The sequence below is a fragment of the Lonchura striata genome, chromosome 2 (assembly GCF_050655825.1).
Source record: "Lonchura striata isolate lonStrDom1 chromosome 2, ASM5065582v1, whole genome shotgun sequence".
Taxonomy (NCBI): Eukaryota; Metazoa; Chordata; class Aves; order Passeriformes; family Estrildidae; genus Lonchura; species Lonchura striata.
This window is the reverse complement of record NC_140704.1, coordinates 6,484,844-6,505,000: the sequence shown is the minus strand read 5'-3', so window position 1 is coordinate 6,505,000 and position 20,157 is coordinate 6,484,844. Positions and strand designations below refer to the sequence as shown.

General features: G+C 41.8%; 1 protein-coding gene across 12 annotated transcripts in view; it reads left to right on the top strand.

Moving 5' to 3' along the window:
- The window catches only part of PRKAG2 (protein kinase AMP-activated non-catalytic subunit gamma 2), a 236,458-nt gene that overhangs the window by 179,665 nt on the left and 36,636 nt on the right, over nt 1–20,157 (top strand). For 10 of the 12 annotated variants that reach the window (XR_014953200.1, XM_085572911.1, XM_085572912.1 and 7 more), the window contains one exon: nt 10,216–10,297. Coding sequence is in view for 10 of the 12 variants with exons in the window: in XM_085572911.1 (XP_085429037.1) it covers nt 10,216–10,297 (82 nt within the window). In the remaining 2 variants the exon portion in view is untranslated. Of the gene's footprint in view, nt 1–9,885; nt 9,966–10,215; nt 10,298–20,157 lie in introns of those variants that run through there. The other 2 variants (XM_021555266.4, XM_085572918.1) reach the window with 1 other exon arrangement.

The following is a 20,157-nucleotide window of genomic DNA, read 5'->3' as shown; positions in this document are numbered from 1 at the left end:
CATCAAGATTTACACAAAAGATCACTGTGAAGTCGGCTGCTCTTCTGAGCCCCAGGGAGGCATGTCAAGAAATAATTTCAGCTCTTCTCAGACATGTAACTACAGACTCAATCTGCATCTAAGGTTAGGTGCAGTCATTTGCCATTTCCACACTGAAAGCACCCAGTGCCCATGAATGAACCTTTGTATCTGCATCTCTGGCAGCTCTGCAGGAGCATGAGCATGGTGGCTGCCTTGCTGGAGGTGTATCCCTGGTCCTTAGTGTGGAACTAATTTCAATTTTTTTTTTCAATTCCACTTCCTGGAATACAGGGAAAAGCCTTACCACTATTTTCATGTCCCTTTGTGGTCTTGTTTGTAGCCATGAAACATGGAGCTCATGTGCTTGATACGCTTCTTGCTCAGCAGAGCTGTGAAAAGGGAAAACAAGCATGGCAGAAGGAAGATGCCCACTGCGTGTTGCTGTCATTGCAGATTTTTTCTGTGCATAACAATAAAAAAAAAAAAGAAGCAGCGCACAAAAACAAGGCCTAGAGTGATCAGCAGTACATCTGGAATGAATTCAGCAAGAGGGTTAGGTCCCTCTAGCTATGCACATTTAGTGCCATCTGAAAAACAACTTTTAGTCAAAAATTAATTTACTTGAAGATTACAGGTCGACCGTAGTCTCTGTGTTGAAGTTTATTAATATATTGGCTTGTTTGTGCATAATTGCAGCTACTGTGAGATAACAGCCCTCACAAGCCTGAGTGGGGCCCCTAGTAGCACTCCTGCCTTGAGTTTGTCACTGTGGGGTGGGCTTGAAATCTAATGCAAACACACAAGCCCCAAGTGCTACAAGGAAGTTCTCCCCAGTGTTCAAAGTCCTCCTAGAACTGCAGTGAAAAAACACATCTTTATCTTTGCCTGCCTCTTTGAGAGAGCTTCCAAGAGCTCCTTCTGGAGCCCTCCTGGGATGCTCAGTGTGATGAGCACTGCAGAAAGTGCCCACCTGTAGCAGCTGCTGATTTTCTGTTTAGCTGCAGTTACCTGCACCTTGTGGCACAGAGGAGGGATTTGTTCAGCCCAGGTCTGTGCCAATTTCTTGAAGTTTTATTGAGGTTGTTGGATGACTCAGCTCTGACCTGAAGGTTGCCTGAGTTTCTCAGAAAACCACCTTTGTGACTCTGCCCTACATCTGATGCCTGGGTCGGACAGATCTGATTTCAGCCTTTCAGAACTGCTGATGGTCGTGGAAACGACAGGCAGGGAGAGCTGGGGTTGCTCAGGATGGACAGGAGAGAGCTTCAGAGAGACCTGAGAGCACCTTCAAGTGCCTTAAGGGGTGACAAGAAAGCTGGAGAGAATCTCTTCACAATGGCATGTAGTCATTGGACAGGGGGAAATGGTCTTGAGCTGAAGGAGGGAAGGTTTAGAACAGATTTTAGGAAGATTTTTTTTACTGTAAGGATGGTGAGGCACTGGGCTTGAAGCTGTGGACTCCCCATCTCTGAAAGTGTCCAAGACCAAGTTGGATGGAGCTCTGAGCCAGCCTGGTCTAGTGGAAGGTGTCCCTGGCCAGGGCAGGGGGTTGGAATAAAATGATCCTTAAGGTCCCTCCCAATCCAAACCATTCTGTGATTCTGAAATTATATTTTGATGATAGACTACAATTTGGTTACTAGAAGTTTGTGATGTTTGCTCGAGCCTTAAATGTAGTATCAACTAATTTCAGGGTTTTTTTTAGGGGAAACATGTTTAATTTTAAGTTTAAAAAATATCACTGAAAGTGGTATCACTGGTGTAATAAGTGTTCACTCAGTGAAGTCACTACTCATGACTGAGCTTTGAAATATAACACTGAGATGAAAGCAAAATGGTAGATAGTAAATGGGTTTATTTAAATCAGATTTGACTCTGAGTATTTTTTTTTCATTTGTTATTCTTCGTGGCCTTGGTTCTGCAGATTACTCATCAGTATTCTGGCCTCAATCCAGCTAAAGTACTTAAGTAAGTGCATAACTTTAAGTAACACAAATAATCCTGTATGCAATGCCAAATGAAGACGGACATCAATGTGGGCCCATTTTCTTCTTTCCCATTCACTTTAAATCAGTGAATGTTTACCTGTGTTTTACCATTAGTTGTATCTTAATCAGTTCTGTTTGCTTTTTTTTTTTTTCTAATGTACATTTTTCACAAAAAAATATCTACTATAATCATGCTTAGTAGCTGACTGCTGCAGTTCTCTTTAGCAATAATTCCCTCTTGCTCTTAACTGAGCCCCTGAGTGTGATGAGAGGTTGGTCCTATTTCAAAGAACCTAAGGAGCACTCCAACATATGTGTAAAAACAGCTGAAGTACATCTTTCTGATCATATGCAATAACAAATATTTAAGACAAGAACACTTAAAACCTCTGGAAGAGATTAAAACTGAGTGGCATCCCTGTGTTTGCAGTCAGGTAGAACGCTTGTAACATCTGTATTCATAACAAACTCAGGTTAGTTCCTCACAAGTACTTGACTTCTTTGAAAGTTGTTCAAAAGGACAGAATTTAAATTGTTGTGCTGTTTGATTAATAACGTGTCACACTGATAATTTTGATTTGGACTCCACCCATACTCAACATGAGTAATTTGAGGAAGGAATGTTGGCCACAAGGGCTTGTCTAGAGAATGCCTCTGATATTCTTGACTAAACTCCACCTTATCTGAGTAGCAGAGTGATACAGGATCAGACACAGCTCCAGATTAGAGGTTATATAAACAAATCCTGCCTCTTTTCTACTCCTGCCTTGATTTCTCTCTAGGAGTTTAGCTTGGGATCTAGTCTATTCCTTCATATTTTACTTTCTTTGAAGTTTATTTTTCAGAAGCGCTTAACTCTTCTCTCAGTGGGACCATTTTTCTTTGCCTTAAACTGAGGAGAACCTGTGCAACATAGGCTCTTTGTTTCTGGTTTCAGATCAAAGGAAGTTCTGTAAATCTATTCTGTTTCTCAATTAAATCAGGAGCAAAACTCACTGGGATTAAACTTCAAGTTCATTTCCATACAGAAATATTTAGGAAGGGTTCACCACTAAAAATGTGAAATCTCTCTGCACAGTTTCATGTATCTCCAGGGTAAGCAGATTCCAATACTCAGTATTGCAGTGAGGGTTTAGTAGAAGTGAAGGTTGTCCATTTTATCATCTTTCCTTGCACAGCATGCACCCTATTTTTCTGGGTTTTTGTTTGTTTGTTTAGTTGGTTTGGTTTAGGTTTTGTTTTGGTTTTTTGTTTTAATTTTTGTTATTTATTTAGGATTTGGCTAAAATTTATTGTTGTTACATTTATGTTATCCATTTGACCTACTAAAGATCCCCACCCGCTTATCACTAATAATTAATTCTGTAAAGTAATTAATATCATAGCTGTAATGTGGAAGGATATCTGTAGCAGAAGGCTGGTTACTAGTTATAAAATGTAAAAGCAATATGCAGTTGTTCTGTATTTCATGCCACAAAACTCCTGCTTAGGACCACTGGGTGAGTCATATTCTGATGATATTGGAATGAAGTAAAAAAATCCTTCCAGGGTAGAGTTCTTTGAAATGAAATCAATCAGTAGAGTTTCTTCAGCCTCACTGTACATACTGGAAATACATTTAGAATAGATAGTCCCTCACTTTCATACCTGCTGTGGCACAGTTGTGTCCCTAATTCTGAGAGGGCCTCTCAGATTAGAGACAGAGCACCCAGATAAATCAATAAGAACTCAGTGGGGAACATTGTCAGTGCCAGGCTTTTTTGTTTGGGGCTTGGTTACTCTGTTCTAAACTGTAAAATCTGAAATGCCACCACCTTCATTTACACATGCTAGACACAGACGTGATTATAGCATTTGATATTTCAAAAGCCTTTTAAGGCTAAAGCATTTTTTTCTTACATTCCTTCTGGATATGGGAAATAAAAACTCGAATCCAGTATTTTGTATGAGGCATCCCCTCCCTTACTGGTTTGTTTGGTGCTTGGAGCAGCGTTTCTTTAGAATTAATGATAGAAACTACAGTTCCTGCTCAGCTGCTCTGGTCACCCTGAGTTTTTTGAGGTTTTTGAGGTGAGACCAGAAGCGTGTCCTCAAACACCCCACAGACTCAGGGACTGCCACCCTGCCAGCCTTGCAGCACACAGGTGGCACTTCCAGATACAGAAGGGATCCAAGCTGGGATCCTGACCTCAGCCTCACTGATTCCAGTGCTCTCAGCTGCCCTAAACCCACTGGTATCACTTACCACACTCCAGCAAAAAACAAGTAGGAGTTTAATTTACAGTTTAGCCAGCAGATGAAACCTTTTTTTTGTTTTTTTTTTTTTCCTGGTAACTTGTCCTTTTCCACTTCACAAACCAGACTAAATTAAAGCAAAAATAAGGAGGAAGTATCATAAATGAATTTTACACAGATTGCAAGGGAATAAACATATCTATGATACACATTTGGGAAAAACTGTAAGTTGTTCTTTGACAGCTCATCAGGAGAAGAGTTCTTAACTACTTCAGTTGTGTAGAGCTGTAATTGTAGTAGGGAGCAGTAGCAAATGGTGGGAAAATGTAGTTTACTCTTGCATTCAAAATGGCTTTGCCTTGATTTGCATTTAGATGGGAATTCCTTCTGTTGCTCTTCAATCCATTAGGTTTTATAAGGTAAGTAGCCTTTTTTTTTTTTTTTTTTTTTTTTTTTTTTTTTTCTGAAGTGCTGGGAAGGGCTTTCAGTTTTACTGCTGAGCTGTGCAGGTGGCACCCCAGCATATCCATATTAAAGCCATCAGGAAAGAGAAAGGCAGCCTTGAATTTACCTGGAAATGTCTATTTTTAAATAAAGCAGGGGTAACATTTTTGTTGCAATGCCTAAGTAAGTCTGCTGTGCACAGACTTGTGATTTGCAGCAGGATTTCTTTTTTTAGGTTGTTCTTTCCACCCAGTCACCAAAGACTAATATGTAATCTTTATAATTACCTGGACAATATTTATTTTAGAATATTTTTATTTCAGAATTAAGACTACTTGTTTGAAGGGAGGAGGAAAGTTTATGTGCAAAACTGGGTTTTGTACATAACATACATAAAGAGAATTCTCATTGAATTACCATAATAAGACTATATATATTTTTCAAAGATTGGACCAAAATAAAAACTAAAAAAAACCCAAGTCTGGAAGGGACATTAAAAATTCATTTTTCCCCCACCAACACAATCAACTATATGGAAATAATAATGAACAAATGGGTGTTTTTAAATCCATTGCTAAAATCCTCCTGTGATGGAGATTTTAGAATTTTTTTCAGCAAAACGTGCTGGTGCTTCACTTCTGTTACACTCAGGAAATTCTCCCAAAGTCCAACCTAAGAATCCTAAGAATTCTTTAAAGTCTAAGTAGGTAACTTCTCATCCCATAACCAGTGGGCCCAGAAGATAGTTAACCACTTTTCTTCTTGAAAAACACATCATGTTTGGAGACTTTTGAAGTATTTTCCTTCCGTGTTCTTTTTCTGGTGTTGTGGGGTTTGGGGGTTTTTGGGGGGTTTTGTTTGTTTATTTGAATTTTTTGTGGGTTTTTTTAATTTTTTTTTTTTTGTTTGGTTTATTTGGGGGTGGAGGTTGTTGTTTTTGTGTGGGTTTTTTGTTTGAATTTTTTCCCATTGTAGATGAAGAAACTGGGAAGTTCTCAACTTCTTCTTTACAGGTCATATTTTCTGAATGTGTAGATCACTACTGTTCCCTTTTTTAAGACTCCTTTAGTTCATTCTTGAGTTTAATCCCTAAAACTGAGTGCAATATCCCAGCTGGCATCTAACCAGGGAATGTGTAGCACAGATGCTCCATGTCTTACCTATAACACATTTGGAAATAGTGTGATTTTTTTTTTTTAATTTCCAAGAAACTGACATTGTAGTCTCACATTTCATTTCACTCCCAAGTCTTCTGCTTGCATGACTGCTGGAAGTGAATCCTTTCCCATTTTATTTTTGCATTTGATTATTGTATAACACATTCTTCTTCCCCATATCAAAGTGCATCCTGTTTTTCAAAGCACTGCAGCAATTCTCAAGATTATTTTACGTTCTAAGGCTGTCCCTAAAAGAGCAGCTTCTTTTACCATTGAGCCACTTGGAGTCATTTGAAAATGTGGTCAGGTTATTTGTTATTTCTTCCTTGAGTCATCAGTGGAAACAGTGAATGATGTCAGACAGAACACAGACCTCTGTGAAACCCTCTCTTAAAGCCTTCCAGTTAGAAAAGAAATCTTAGTACCTTCCTTGAGAATATTGTTGTGACCTTTAGCAGTCATTTCACCCAGACAACCTGGGTGAATCCTTAGAGAGGCTGAGAGTGCTTTGGCTTTGGTTGCACACCTTGACTGTTGCTGATGATCCTTCTTTCCTGTATCTGCTTAAAATGCCTCTTACACATCTCAGATTCAATCTTACACCAAAGACTGTAAGGCAAGACAGCAGGAAACTATATAAAATATGATTTTCTGCTGATGTTAATTGCTGTTCACATCTCTGAACCATCCCTATGACTTAAATACTTTGCATGTTCTTATGAAGAGGATGGGATTTCTTCTGTAGGACACAGGACTGAAAGGACTCCTAGATTATCAGAAAAAAGAAACATAGCTTATCAGATAAGCTTTAATGTATTCATTGTAAGTGCATCTATAATTTACAGGACTGATTTTACTTCCACAGACTATTAGTCATTCCTCACTCCCTTTACCCTAGGAAGGTAAAGAAAACAGCCAGGGACAAAGTAAGCAGTTAACTATTAAAATTTACATTCCAGCCTCCCCAGAAATCCTAAAATCTCTTTTGTTTACATCTACTTCTGTGACTTTTGCTGTTGTATTTTTTTCAGTACAATTCAGCCATGAATTGTTTTACTTTGTGTCTACAGAGATTGATGCCATTGCTGTATTAAGGTCATGTTGTAGGTCCATGTTTTTTGGCATAATGTTCCTGTAAAAATGTGGCAAAGAAGAAATGTTCTCAGGCAGTTTTGGGTTTGTGAATATTTCACTTCTAAACTTTTCTCTCTGGCATTTATGTCACCTGGCAATATTTAGGATATACAAGTGTGTACTGTTCTGTCACAGTGGGTCCCTCAAACAGTTAAATTGGGTTACCTGACATAATCAGAGAAGAAACTTTTGAAGCATAATTTGGATAAGTCCCTTGGTTATAGTTCAGGGAAACCTTCTGTGTCAGTAGAACAAACAAATAGTCACAAAAAAGAGGTAGGAAAAGTTACAAGATTTAATATCACCCTGTTGGAAATTACAGTTCCTTTTCAAGAAATATTTTTTCTTTAACGATGGGATCCTACTGTAAAATGACAGGAGTTTGTAGAGAGACAATACTGTTAAAAATGTCTTTTAATTTGTCACGTCCTGTCCACAATGAACAGGACAGTGTTTTCACCATGATTTAGGCTGACTTAAGAGTAGGTTGCTCCCAGAAGGTGTGGTCCCACTGTCACTGCTGCACTGAACAATTCGTGTGCCAGTGCTGATACAACCAAACAGTGAGTTGGATCAGGAGCTGATCTGGATAATACCCAATCTTTTCTTTTAGTCCCTTTGGTTCTCAGCTGCATCAGTTTCCTGTTCTGACTCACTGTGGTGCCCACAAGCCAAAAGGAGCCAGAATGCAAAGCGAGGCGCAAAAGGAACGCCATGATCAGCAGCTTGTTCCAAAATTGGTTTAAACAAATTGTGAGACTGCAGGCACATTGAAGGATGGGGTTTCAGCCTTTAGTTCTCCATTTCCTTTGGGTTTCTTTTTTGAGCAGTGTGGATGGCACATGTTTCCATTACAAATCTCTGTTGTATATTAAATTACTGCCTCTTTATTATCCTGAGTTTCTCATAGTACTCTTGGTCTGGATGTAGGTTCTGCCACTGTAAAACCCTTATCTTGCAGTGAGCTCTGGGGTTCATAGCACGAAATAAACTTAACTGACTTCTTATAAACATATTGTGTTCTGTAGCAGTGAAATTCAATGCACACCTTTCAAGTATCAGTGTCACTTCCAGCTACAAAAACCTCGGAGTTGTATTTCCTCATGGCTGGTGCTCACTAGATAATTATGGGGAGTAAATTAAAATAAAAAGGAACAAAATCATGGCCATTATTTCCAATCAGATATGTCATCTTCTTGTCTACCTTTGATTAGGAAAAGATGTTAAAAACTCTTATCAGTATCAAGGTACACGATAAGGAAGATAAATAATTTAGAGCTTTTAAAGCTAGCTCCCAGGAGGAATTAAAAACTTCCAAAGTGTTTTGATTAGTAGGCTGAAAATATTATAAATTAATATGAGCTGCTTTGGTATCTTGTGTGACTGGTCAGTTAGAACATTTACTGGAACTCTAGCAGTGTCTTAAAAATACACCTATGAATGAAATATTTTAAGAGTTTTCTTTTCAAATGATCTTTACAGTAAAGAAGAACTGGCTATTGTTGACTTCCTCATATATCCTTAAAAGTGTCCTTAGAAAGAGGTAGCTTGGGAAAAGGAAAAAGCTGTCACCAGCAGTTTGTTTCCTTGCTTGAAGCTTCGCTGGACTTGAGAAATTACAAGACATCTTTCTGTTTTCCCATAAATTTTGTCTCTCTCCCCCATCATAGTTTTATTCTCATTATCTTTCATATTTCCCTACGTTTTATGCACATACCTGTGCTCTGCTAGGTATAACCAACCTTCCCCCCTTGAAGGGCTTGCTGAACTTTCGAAGCCTGAGCTTCCCCTTGGGACCAGTAGGTTTAAAATATTCCTTGATGACTCCTGTGACTCCTTTGGAGCGCCATCCATGTGTATCTGCCGCCACTGCCAAAGAAATAATCCCTTTATCCCCTTCTAGAGCATCCGTGTCTGAGCCGGTCCGGCTGAGCTTCCTCAGCAGCCAGCGGGGACCTGCGCATTCCAGCTCAGGAAGCCCAGCTACAGCTTTACCACGCCTCACTGTCAAAATAAATGCACATGACGAATCTATTCGGAATATTTCCTTATTTCCCTCGCTTCTGCTGCAGCCTGGCGTGGGGGCTGTGATGCATTAAACCCATCCCTCGGACGCTGAAGCGCCCCGTGGTGCGAGCCCCGTCCTTGAGCCGCTGCCCCGGGAAACGCCGGCGTTCGGGCTAACCTGGAATTGGAACTTGATCTGGAATTGTTTTACACGGAAAACAGCGCGCCCGTGCCCAGAGGGGTACCCCGGGATGGAGGGCACCTCGGGACAGAGCGAGCATCCCGAAATAGGGAACACCGGGATAGAGGATACCTCGGAATGGAGGGGATATCCCGACACAGACGACATCCCGAGACACAGCGGGTATCCCGACAGAGGAAACCCCGAGATAGAGGGGGTATCCCGGGATAGAGGGCACCGCGGGATGGCGGTACCCAGGACAGATCGGGAATCCCGGGACAAAGGGCGCCCCGGGGCCGGGATAGCGGCTCGGAGCACTGCGGGAGCTCCCGTCACACACAGGGGAAACCCCTTCGACACCCTCACACCCCCCGGGCCGCAGTGGAACCGTCCGCTTCCCCGCCGTTGCCTCGCAGGTGAACGCTCGGGAGCGTACCAAGCCCCGCTGGCGGGGGGAGCGAAGGGTTTCCCCCGGTCCACCTTCAGTCGCACCGCTCTAATCCAGGGTAGCCCGGAGAACAACGGAGGCCGCGGAAAAGTCTGCGAGAAGCGGCTGCCCCGGCAGAGCTCTCAGGGCACTAACCTCCCCCTCCTCCTCCTCCCTTTTCCGCGCGGAAGTGGTAGCTCCCTCCCCCTCCCGCCGCTGACCAACGGGCTCGACTGCAGCAAAACGGAGCGTACCAACCGCTGCGCCGGGGGGAGGGGGGAGCGGCGAGGCGTGGCGGGAAGCGCCGTCCTGCGAACGGGCGCCCGGGGAGCCGCTCCCGCCGAGCGGCGAAGAGGCGGCGCCCGCAGGAGGCACGGCCGGGGAGCCCGGGGCGAGCCCGGGGGTTCGCGGGCTGCGGGAGGGCGAGCCTCGGTTCCTCCTCCCGGTTCCTCCCCCCGCGCTGTGTGCGAGCGGCAGCGTGTGCGGAGGCCGAGGGGCAGCAGCCGCCGTCCCGCCTTCCCTCCGCCCGCTCCGCGCCGCCACTCCCGACCCGATGCCGCCGCGGGGCCGCTGAGTCCGCGCCTGGATGCTCATCTGCTTCTCCTCTCTTCCCTCCCGCAGGCGGCGGCAGCGGCTCCGGCTCCCTTGCAGCTCCCGGCCGCCTCCGAAGGGATGCTGGAGAAACTAGAGCTCGAAGATGAAGGTAAAAATCCACGGCGGCAGCGGGGGGCCGGGGGCGGGCCGGGGACACCCACGCGGCCGGCGGGGTCCGGGCTGGGGCGGGGGATCCCCGGCGGGGAGCGGGGGATGCGCCGTGCCCGGGCCGTGTCCTTGCGGGGCTGCTCGCAGCCTCGCCGGCCGCGGAGCCAGCCCCATCCCGGTGCCGAGCTTCTGTCCCGGTGCCGAGCTTCTGTCCCGGTGCCGGTGCCGAGCTTCTGTCCCGGTGCCGAGCTTCTGTCCCGGTGCCGCCGCCGGGCCGTGCCCGCTCCGCCGCTGCCGCCGGCCGGGTCCCGCTCCGGGGGAACGCAGCTTCATGGCACCCCCTCCTCCTCCTCCTCCTCCTCCCCGTAGAAAACCCGTTCTCCTCGAATACGTCTGCGATACCAAATATAGACTTTGAGAGCAGTGATGGAAAGCTCTTTCAAGTAAAGCTTGCACTGCTTATGGCAGCACATACATCTGTTCAAAGCGGCAGCTGTACACTGAATTTTCCTTATGTGGCTGCGCTCTCTGGTTGTTCTTTGCCGTGCTCTGGGGAGCTGCAGTTCTGACAGAGTGTGCTGTGCTTTCACAGGGCAACTCCTGGCAAGTTTTTCTCTCTCGCAGGCACTAAACCGTGCTGTGGGAAAGCATGGATGTTTTTGGGGTTTTTTTTTTTATTTTTATTTTTTTTCCTTCCAACTTGCACCAGGCAGCCACTTCACCCCTGAAAGATCCGTGGTGAATATCTCGAGCTTTCATTTTCAGAAAGGATTAGCTTAGTGGATGCAAATGTGGACGCATGGCTTAATCTCTATGCTCGGCATTGTGAAGTGGCTAAGACTTCATGGGATGTGTTTTTCTGTAGTTGGTAGCTCCTATTGTAAAATGTAGGGCAAATATTTAAGGAAAACTTGGAGAATAGCAGGCTGAGTCATTCTGTGAGAAGATATATCTAAGCTGGTATGCTAATAAGGCAGCTTCTTGGTTACTAGCATGTTTGTCTGCAGTTGTGGGACTGGTCTGGAAAACTAACACCTTACATTTTAATCTTTCTGTGTGTGAGAAAAGGAAGCTCTTAACAATTGCATTCTTTGAGCTGCCTTTTTTTTTTTTTTTTTTTTTTTTTTTTTTTTTTTTCAGAGTCCAGACAGAGTTTGAATTGCAATGAAATGCTTGTGCCTTTGTGCATCTTGAACATGCTTAAGTATGAGTATTTGGTGCAGGGGATCTGTTGCTAACTTGCACGGGTTTTTTTTTTCCTCACACTGTTTTTAGTTGGCATTCATATTATGCTTATGGAGAGGTAAAAAGTTATAGATTTACCTATATATTTTTACTTTAAAGCTTGCTACTGTGAGATACAGGTTCCTAAAACCTGCTGAATCATTAAGGGTTAAGCCATTTAAAAATCTATTTAAGTATCTTACAAATTTAGGTATATGAAAAGGATCTTTAGATTAAAGACAAACCTTCAGTTTTGAAACACCTTTGCACTTTTAAAAGTGTAACATGGAGTTATGTGGAGACACTTGATAAGGGTGAAGATCTGTGTGTCTTCTAAAACCCTGCAATAAAATAATTCGAATTCTTTGGGAAATTTAGTAGTTTAAAATTTTTTTTATGTTTTTCAAGCTTCTGTTTTGCTTTGTTTCCCAATTCGTTTAGCTCTGCATCTCAGGCTTTGTGAATGCTCACGCTGGGAGGGTGAGAGGAGTTCAGGGCCTGTCAAAAGATCATGGTTAAAGCAAATTTAAAGTAGGGTGTGGGTTTTGAAAGGAAGCAGTCACCCTATTAGCCTTTCAGACTAAATGAGAACCTGGCTTTAGGCCTAATTTTAAAGCCAGGCATAAAGGGGGTAGAGTGCTGGATTCAGAACCTGGGGTGTGAGAGTCAGACCAAAACTGCTGCCCAGAGTGCTTCTATGGGAAAGGGCCCAGGGAAAAGGAATCATAGCAAACTGAGATGCAGCTTAGTTGCAGTACCTGTTTTATGACCTAAATTTTTGGACTGGATGCTGTCATTGTATTTGTGCTAATATTGGGGGTGGGAGAGTAAAAGACATCTGAAATGTTTGCTTTGTTGTTGGATAGCAAGCAGTGGGTGCTCAGAAGTTGAGAAACACCTCTGAAGTCTTGATAAGGTTTCATGAAGTGGCTGTAGCCAAACTGTAACTGATGCTCTTTTGTCAAACTTTTAAGTTTCTCTGCTGATGCTTAAAACTGTGGGTTGAATGAGAAATTTGAAACTTGTTTTAGAACTGCTTTCCTGACTGTCTGCACTTTGGAGTACTTGCTCTTGTGAGCTTTACAGTTCTGTATCTATCAACAGTTGCTAACTATCTTGTGTATCAAATTATGCTGCAGTTCTGTTGAAACAGGGAGCTTAATAAAGAGAGTTGAAAAATGAGGCTCAATATGTGTGCTGAATACCATTCACTATGTGAAGTGGATTTGTTAGTCCCTCTCCTCAAAGGTTACACAAATGAGAATGTGAAAGCACAGAAGGCATTAATTAAATTTAGATTCTAATTAAGAGGGTGAATTGAAAAAAAAATGGTGCTAGAAAGATTTATGATTTATGTAGTACTCTAATGAAATATGCAGGGTCTGGCCTGATGGTGTGACTTCTAAATAAAACAGTGGTGTCAAGTGAAGAGCAATTTTAATTTTCATTATGTAAAAAGAATGTATATGAGCTACTTTGTACTTAATTAGCATGGACAGTGTTAGATAGGATGCTGTTGTTGCAGAGAGAAGTGCTGCTCATGTTTTTAGCCTAAAACGTCTTTATATATTTGGCTGAGCTCTCTAAGATCAGTGTAACTTCTTACTGGTGGGGCACTGGTTCTGTGTGGGACTGGCTTCATAGTGTTGCTTTGGTGATGTGTAATTCTAAATGTGAGTGAGGTGATGTTAAACAGCACCAGGGCACCACAGCTGGAACAGGCTGTAGGCTCAATGTGTGCACAGAGGAGAACTGCATAGGCCAGGGATATTTATTTTATTTAGGGCTCCCTAAAGGACCTTCCTCCAAGCAGCAGTCAGAGCAGGAAAGGAAAAACTCCCATGTAAGAAGTCCAGAGTCTCTTTTTAACTGAAGAATGCTCAGCTTAAAAATAAACAGAAAATTTTGAGTAATGACCTCATCCTGCTCAGTATTTCTTTGGATGGGAATGAGCTACCCACATTTCCTCAAAAAGTGTGAAAGCTACCTGTTGATGGGTGTGGAGTTTTTCATTGTAGCCTGAAATACAGTGCTGAGAGGCCTCTCCTGAATGTAATAAATGATCAAAAACTGGTTATCTTCATACAAATGATGGATTTTCCTTTTCAGCTCTAGTGTATGTGCAATAATGTTTCTGTAGTAAGATTATTTCTACTTCTGATCAGTGTCAGGACTGGTTCTGGGTTTTCTTTTATGGATTATATGATGAGCTTGGGAAAGGACATGGAGAAATTATTCTGAAGATCTAATATGAAAAGGGACTTTAGTTAATGATTTATGCTTACAAGCTTTATTTTGTTAAGCTGGAATTCCATAAATGGTTGTGTTCCAACATCTACCTGTGCTCTGAGAGGAGAAACTAAGTTAGAGTAGCAAATGGATGCCTGTCAGGTGTATTGATTCAGTGGGTATAATTCTAGCATGTTATTTTGGAAACCAGTTTTGTTGCAGTGTAGTCTCTCTTCCATGTTATTCTCTTCCTTCTGTTCACCTTGAGTACTGAAGTGGAGGCTGCTGAAAGCAGAACTAGCTACTTTCCTGTAGCATCTGCAAACCCCTTTTGGAGGTGCTTTCTGCAGAGTGAATTTATTTAATTGCAGGGTTCTGCTGTGTCTATGCTCAATTCCTAGTCTGGAAAAAGGGAATTCTGCAGAGTGTGTGCAGCAGTTGCAGCATCAGCATCATGGGATCGATGTGCTCCCTCTTGAACTCTACTCCTCTGGATTGTTGCACAAAGCAGCTTTTAGACATTGGATAAACAGTTTGCATTAGAGTGGAATCTCTCCTAGTAGTGCTCTGGCCTTCATCTCACTCTCTCTGTATCATGCATCTCTTCTGTTACCTGCTCCTTTCTGGCTGTCTCCTGAAATAGACTTCCACCAGTAATTGCATCTCTACTGCTGTTGTCTGGGGTCATTCCTTCCTTGCTCTGCAGGTTTTCTTACTGTGAATTATTAAAATTAGTTTCTTGAGCTCTTCCTGCCTGCCAGCCACCCGCTGTCAAGTGAATATCTGAGCCGAGGTATGAAAACAGATGTCACTCTGGGGCCAAAAATAATTAAAAGAAGCTTGTAATAAAAGGCATGTTAATAGGCAGGTTGGGTTTTGTTTCCTTCTTAATACTGAAGGATCAGGTGCTTGGGTTAGGAAGTGGTAAAGGTAAACCATTGTTTTGCAACTGTAATTAATTTCTAATAAACATTCACTATGTGATTGTTAAAGCTGATGTTCTCTGGCACTGTATTTTGCCCACAAGATGTGCTTTGAGATACCAAGGGACATGGTGATAGTGATAAGGAGATATGTAAAATTTAATACAAAACAATTTAGAATCCAGAGTGAACATAGTAACCAGTTGTTAAGCAGAGATGGTAATTTTTATTAATAGATTTCATACAATCATTTATATAATGTACTTTCAAAGTTGTTAAAGAACAACACATCTGGAGTATTCAGATGTTCAGCTTTATTAGTTTATGCAAGAAATTGTGATTGAGTACTACACTGTCCTAGGTACACTTGTCCTTTGCCTTCCAGTTGGCTATATAGGAACACCATACATGATTTTTTTTTCCCCTCCAGGAAACTTCCATCCACATATTTTAAAGATGAAAATTAGTTATAAAGTGATACATAATGAAAAGTATAAAACTTCATTGAGCAGTGTAAGAGAAGATACTGGAAGTTTTGTTGTCTTCAGTGAGGGTTGTTCCTGTGATCCACACATGAGTCTTTATCCTGTGCAAGTATTGCAAGGGGTTCATGTCAGCCCAGTGCTCACTGTGTCCAGTCCTGTTTTCCTACTCCTGCAGAGGATACAACTGTCTTATTTGTAACATGGTATTTAGCCTTTCAGTGAGCAAAGCCCTACTCTGTCTTTACTAGAGAATAACCCATTTAGCAGCTAAAGTTTGCAGTCTTTCTCAGGAAGCAAAAATTTTTAAGCTTTACCCATCTGGGAAGTGATGTTTTGGTACAGCAAAAGATACACAGGACATGCTTCAAAACTGCTTTGGGTCTTGAGGGATGCAAGAGCTTCTTGATAAGAAAGCTTTTGTAAAATGTTAATGTGGTCAAAACATGTATTTTCCCCGACTTGTTTATGGAAACAAGTGGCTGAGACTTCCTAGAAAATGCTTACCATGGCAGCAGTTCCATGTAATTGCTTTGGCAAAGCTGCAGGGAGCCAAAAACATTTTACAGGAAGTGTTGGGGCTTACTGTATCCTGCCCAGGGTTGCACCTGCATGATTTGCAGACATTATCTTCCAAGTGAAAACCATTATTGGCCAGCAGCTGCCCCTGAGAAATATTGGGACAACAAGGTGTTCTCTTACACCTGAATGACACTGCTGCTTCAGGTTGTGCACATGTGTTAGTGTCTGATGGACAAGGACTGATTTACAGTCACCTTTACCAGCCACTTCTGCTGGTTCTGCCACTTTTGTGTGCACCAGAGGGACAACATCAACTCTGTGAAGAGCTTCCCTGCAGAGCCTCCTTTGTCCAGAAGCTGCTTGGTTTGACAGTGGGGCTATCACAGCTGGTAACCCACTGCTTGATGGGAGGTCAAGGACTTTGGCCAATATCATCTCAATTTCCTGGTTTAGAGTTACTGAGTTCACAGTGTCTTGTGCTTGGACAAGGATAGACCTGGAAGATGTGATAATGTCAGTGTGGCCTTGTAGGTGACTCCAAAATGCTGTTTGTTCCTTGTCTGTGACTGCTTTGCTGAGCATCACCAGGATGGAGGAGGGTCACTACAGAATCCTTCCCTTAAGAAACTTCTTAGGGGATGGTCTCCAATGTCCTATCCAACAGACTTCTGTAATGCCCTGCACTTTCATAGGCAGGACAATACAGATGAGACAGGATGACTGTCTTGGTGGTTTGATACCCTCTGCTGTTAAATTTGTCCGATGAAGTCAGTGCTCTTGGAAAACCTACTGCCTTGGGGCATGGCTGAGTTCTGCATGGTGGTGACTTGGTTTGAACTGAAGTAATGCCAGTGTGACAGGAGTGACAGCAGAATATTTGCATCAGTTGGCTCAATATAACTGTTGCTAAACAATCATAAATATTTCTGCTTATTAATCATCTGCAGCAGATGTGGGTGTTTTGTAAGATTGGACTTTTTGTAATGTGCACTGTGGTCTTGATAACTTGAGGGTGCATGATCACAGCGTTTGGTGCCTGAATTTATGACACTGACACCAGTTCTGCTGCTTGGTTTGGCTCTTGATCTTTGGGTAGCAATGATCTGTCTGCAGGTACTTTGTTGATTTGAATACTTTCAGCTTCCAGAATGTACAACTCTGTTAGCATTGTATGAGTTTGGGGAAGTACTTAAGTCTGAAACATGAAGAAATGCAGCATTTCCAGAGCAAGTACAGGAGCTGATGGCATTGTTTTTCAGAGCAGCTCTTGTATCTTTAAACAAAATGTTCCTCTCCATACTGAGACTGTTTGCCTTGGATGCCTGTTGTGGTGGGCTTTCCTGTAGCTCTTCTGTGAGTTCAGAAGACTGACAAATGGAAAATCTGACGATTCAGGGGAAAATCCTTCTGTGGAAGGGTTGCACTAATGGCTGGGATTAACATAAAGCCAAAGCAGTTTAATAAAAGCCTAACTATGTTAAGGCAAAGTCGAATTTGTCTTTTAGACATCCAGCTTGGCATCTAGGTGGAACTTTGGAAAGCTTAAATAACCTTGTCCTTCTAAGATTGGACCACATCTAAAAGGTTTTTGAGTATGTTGTGGATATCTTCAAGGTAGCTTCTGAATACTGTTTGAATACAGCTATTTTGGTTTTAGGTTCTTTTATCCTCTGCTGATTTTTTTGTGAATTTTACTTTCAGTGAACCAGTTGGGTGATTTTACCAATTTTGACTGTGGCAGAGGTTAATGGTACGCCTACATTTTGTCTAAAAGCAATTTTCCTGTGCTACAGACCACTGGTTTTACTTGTGATTTGATTTTCTTTTTGTCTTTTTAGGGTGTTTTATAAGTTGTGTTGGGGTGGTTTATTGTGGGGTTTTTTTGTTTGTTTGATTGGATTTTTTACAATATTATTATATTATTTTGCTTTTCTCTTTGTATTATGACAGAGTATTTCATTCTTTTGCTAGGCATTTTAAGAAATAGAATGAAAAAGTGTTTTTTTTTTTCCTACCAGTCCCTCACACTGTGCCATTGATTTCTGCTGTTTATTTTGAATTTATACTGATGTAAAGACAGAGAGAAAAAAGATGTCTGAGCTGCTGGAGAAGGTAGCAAACTGAGCTGGCCAAAGAAAAAGGCCATTTATGAGGAAACCATAAGAATTTACTCATTTAACTCAGTAAAAGGAAAACCAAGAAAGAATGTGATAACACTGTATGTATGAAAAGGTCCTAAAAGGGATGGGAAGGGAGTAAACACCAGGGAGGGAAGTTAAATGAAGAGCAACACTGGCACAAAAATAAATGGATATAAACTGTCCCTATAATAGTTTTCTAACTTCCAGCCTAGGTACTGTGAACTATAGGATAGATTCAATGCTTTGGCTCAGTTTGGGATGGAGGATGATCACTCACAGCAAGGGATTGTGTGGCTGCCTTTGGTAGAGTCTCTGAATGCCAGAGTGCAGAAGGTGAATGCTCTGCTCTACACTAACAATTGCATGGGTCTCTCCTGCCACAGTCTTGCTTGGATTTCCCTAGTATGATTTTGAGTCAGTTCCTGGAAAAACAAAAATAAGGCAACAAGAGCCCCTCAAAAACTCCAGTGCTACTCTGTATAGACAAAGTCAGCTCAGAGGAAGGTCATCTTTGGGAAGTGTTGCAGTTTATCTGTGGTATAGAGAAAAAAAATCATTAATACCTGTAAAATGGGTTCCAGAAAACTGTTTCTGAATACATTGAATGGGTGTTGGATGTCACCTGCTTGAGTTACGGAGCTCTTGGTTCTTTTTCTGTGTAGCTTCAAGCTACACCTGCTGTAGGTAAATCTCCTAAGTGGTGTATTGGAACAGAACACTTGATAGTCTATTAAAGTATGAGTACAGATTCATAAATTTTTATAAGAAATGCCAATAATAGCTGTTCAGAAGGTGTTGGCATGCATAGGGAGGGAAGGAGAAGAAATGTGCAAGGGCAAACTAGAGAGAAATGAAAATGTAAATACCTAATTATTAAAAGCTTCAACTTAAGGTGTTGTAAGTAATTATTCAGGATTTGAGACCAGCAATTTATTAGACCTCACAAAACTGTTTCTCCAGCAAACATAGTCCAAAGTCCTTGTGGCTGAAGTCTTAAAAAAACTATTTCTTCCTTAAAGCATTGATCCTTTGGGTTTAGTCTTCAGTGGAAGATTGCCTCCAGATTAAATATTTGCCCTGTTCAGTAGGGATGTGGCTGCAGCTTGTGAAGGTGCTGTGTCCTTACTTTGAAAATGCTTGTTGTATGATTAATGTTTTGGTTAAGCTGCATGATTAGGTTTGATCTTAAACTGATTCCTAGAAGACTTAAATGACTATTTCTTTTTTAAAGGTTTGTGAAAACTGTGTATCTAGTAAGACTTTGGCTTATTTTAAAGATACAGCAAAAATTCAAATTATTTACTAATCTTGCAGCAGAGATACAGGCTGGCTTATTCTCTCATTAATCACATACCTTAAACTTCCCTTGAATCCAGCTCTGCAGAGTGGTTGCTGATATTAATATTCAGAAGTTTAATACCATTTTTAGTTTCTTGCGTTTCATGTCTCGCAATATTGAAGAGCAGGCCCACATTCCAGACAGGCGACATCTTAATTTAGATCTTTGTTTGGGATGCTTAGGGAAAAATGGTAGTGCCTGTTGTCAAGGGAAAAACTTGAACATGGTTTAGAAAATTCTTCAGGTCAGCTTATTCTTTGTTGTGGTGAAAATCCTAGCAGCATTAAGGTTGCAGGCTGAAGTTGCTACCTTTATTCACAAAACCACAGTGATGCTTTTCTCAAGGTACACCTTTGACCAACAGTTGATTTAAGAGATACAGAGCTGTTTCAAAAGTGTTTTTCAAAAGGATTCAGTTGGGCTTATGATACTATTTACCAGTAAGGTTCTAAACAAGGCAGCTCTTGCTTGTACACAAATAAGTTTCTCTGCCTGCCTGGACAAGGAACTTCAGAGTTACTATGATTAGCTCAGGAATGTGGAGTTTCTTAAGCTGCCCATCATTTTTTCTTGTCTGTCTCAAATCTCACAATAATCATTTGCTTATCCACACTGCCAGTGGAGAGCTACAGTAAAACAAAAGTGTTAACTTAGCCCAGTTACCAGGACTTAACTAACACCAATAAAGAGGAACAAAATTCAGGGCAGGATTTTGAAGCGTGCTGTGAATGTAAGACTGCAACACAATCCAAACCTTTCATTGTTTCAAACAACTGTTTGTATCAGTTTTCTCTCACAAGTCTTAGGTACTGCTGGAATTTGAAGACATGTAGGTATCTAAACCTCAAGACCAGAAAAGTGGATCTTTTGAAGTATTGTCAAGCATTAAGAAGTATTTTGTTCTAAGCAGGATGTGCTTTTGAAAACATTTGTCTCATTCCATGTTTAGGACCTTTAAAGGAAGGAGGTTGTACAGTGTCCTGAGGTTTTGTTCTGTCTAA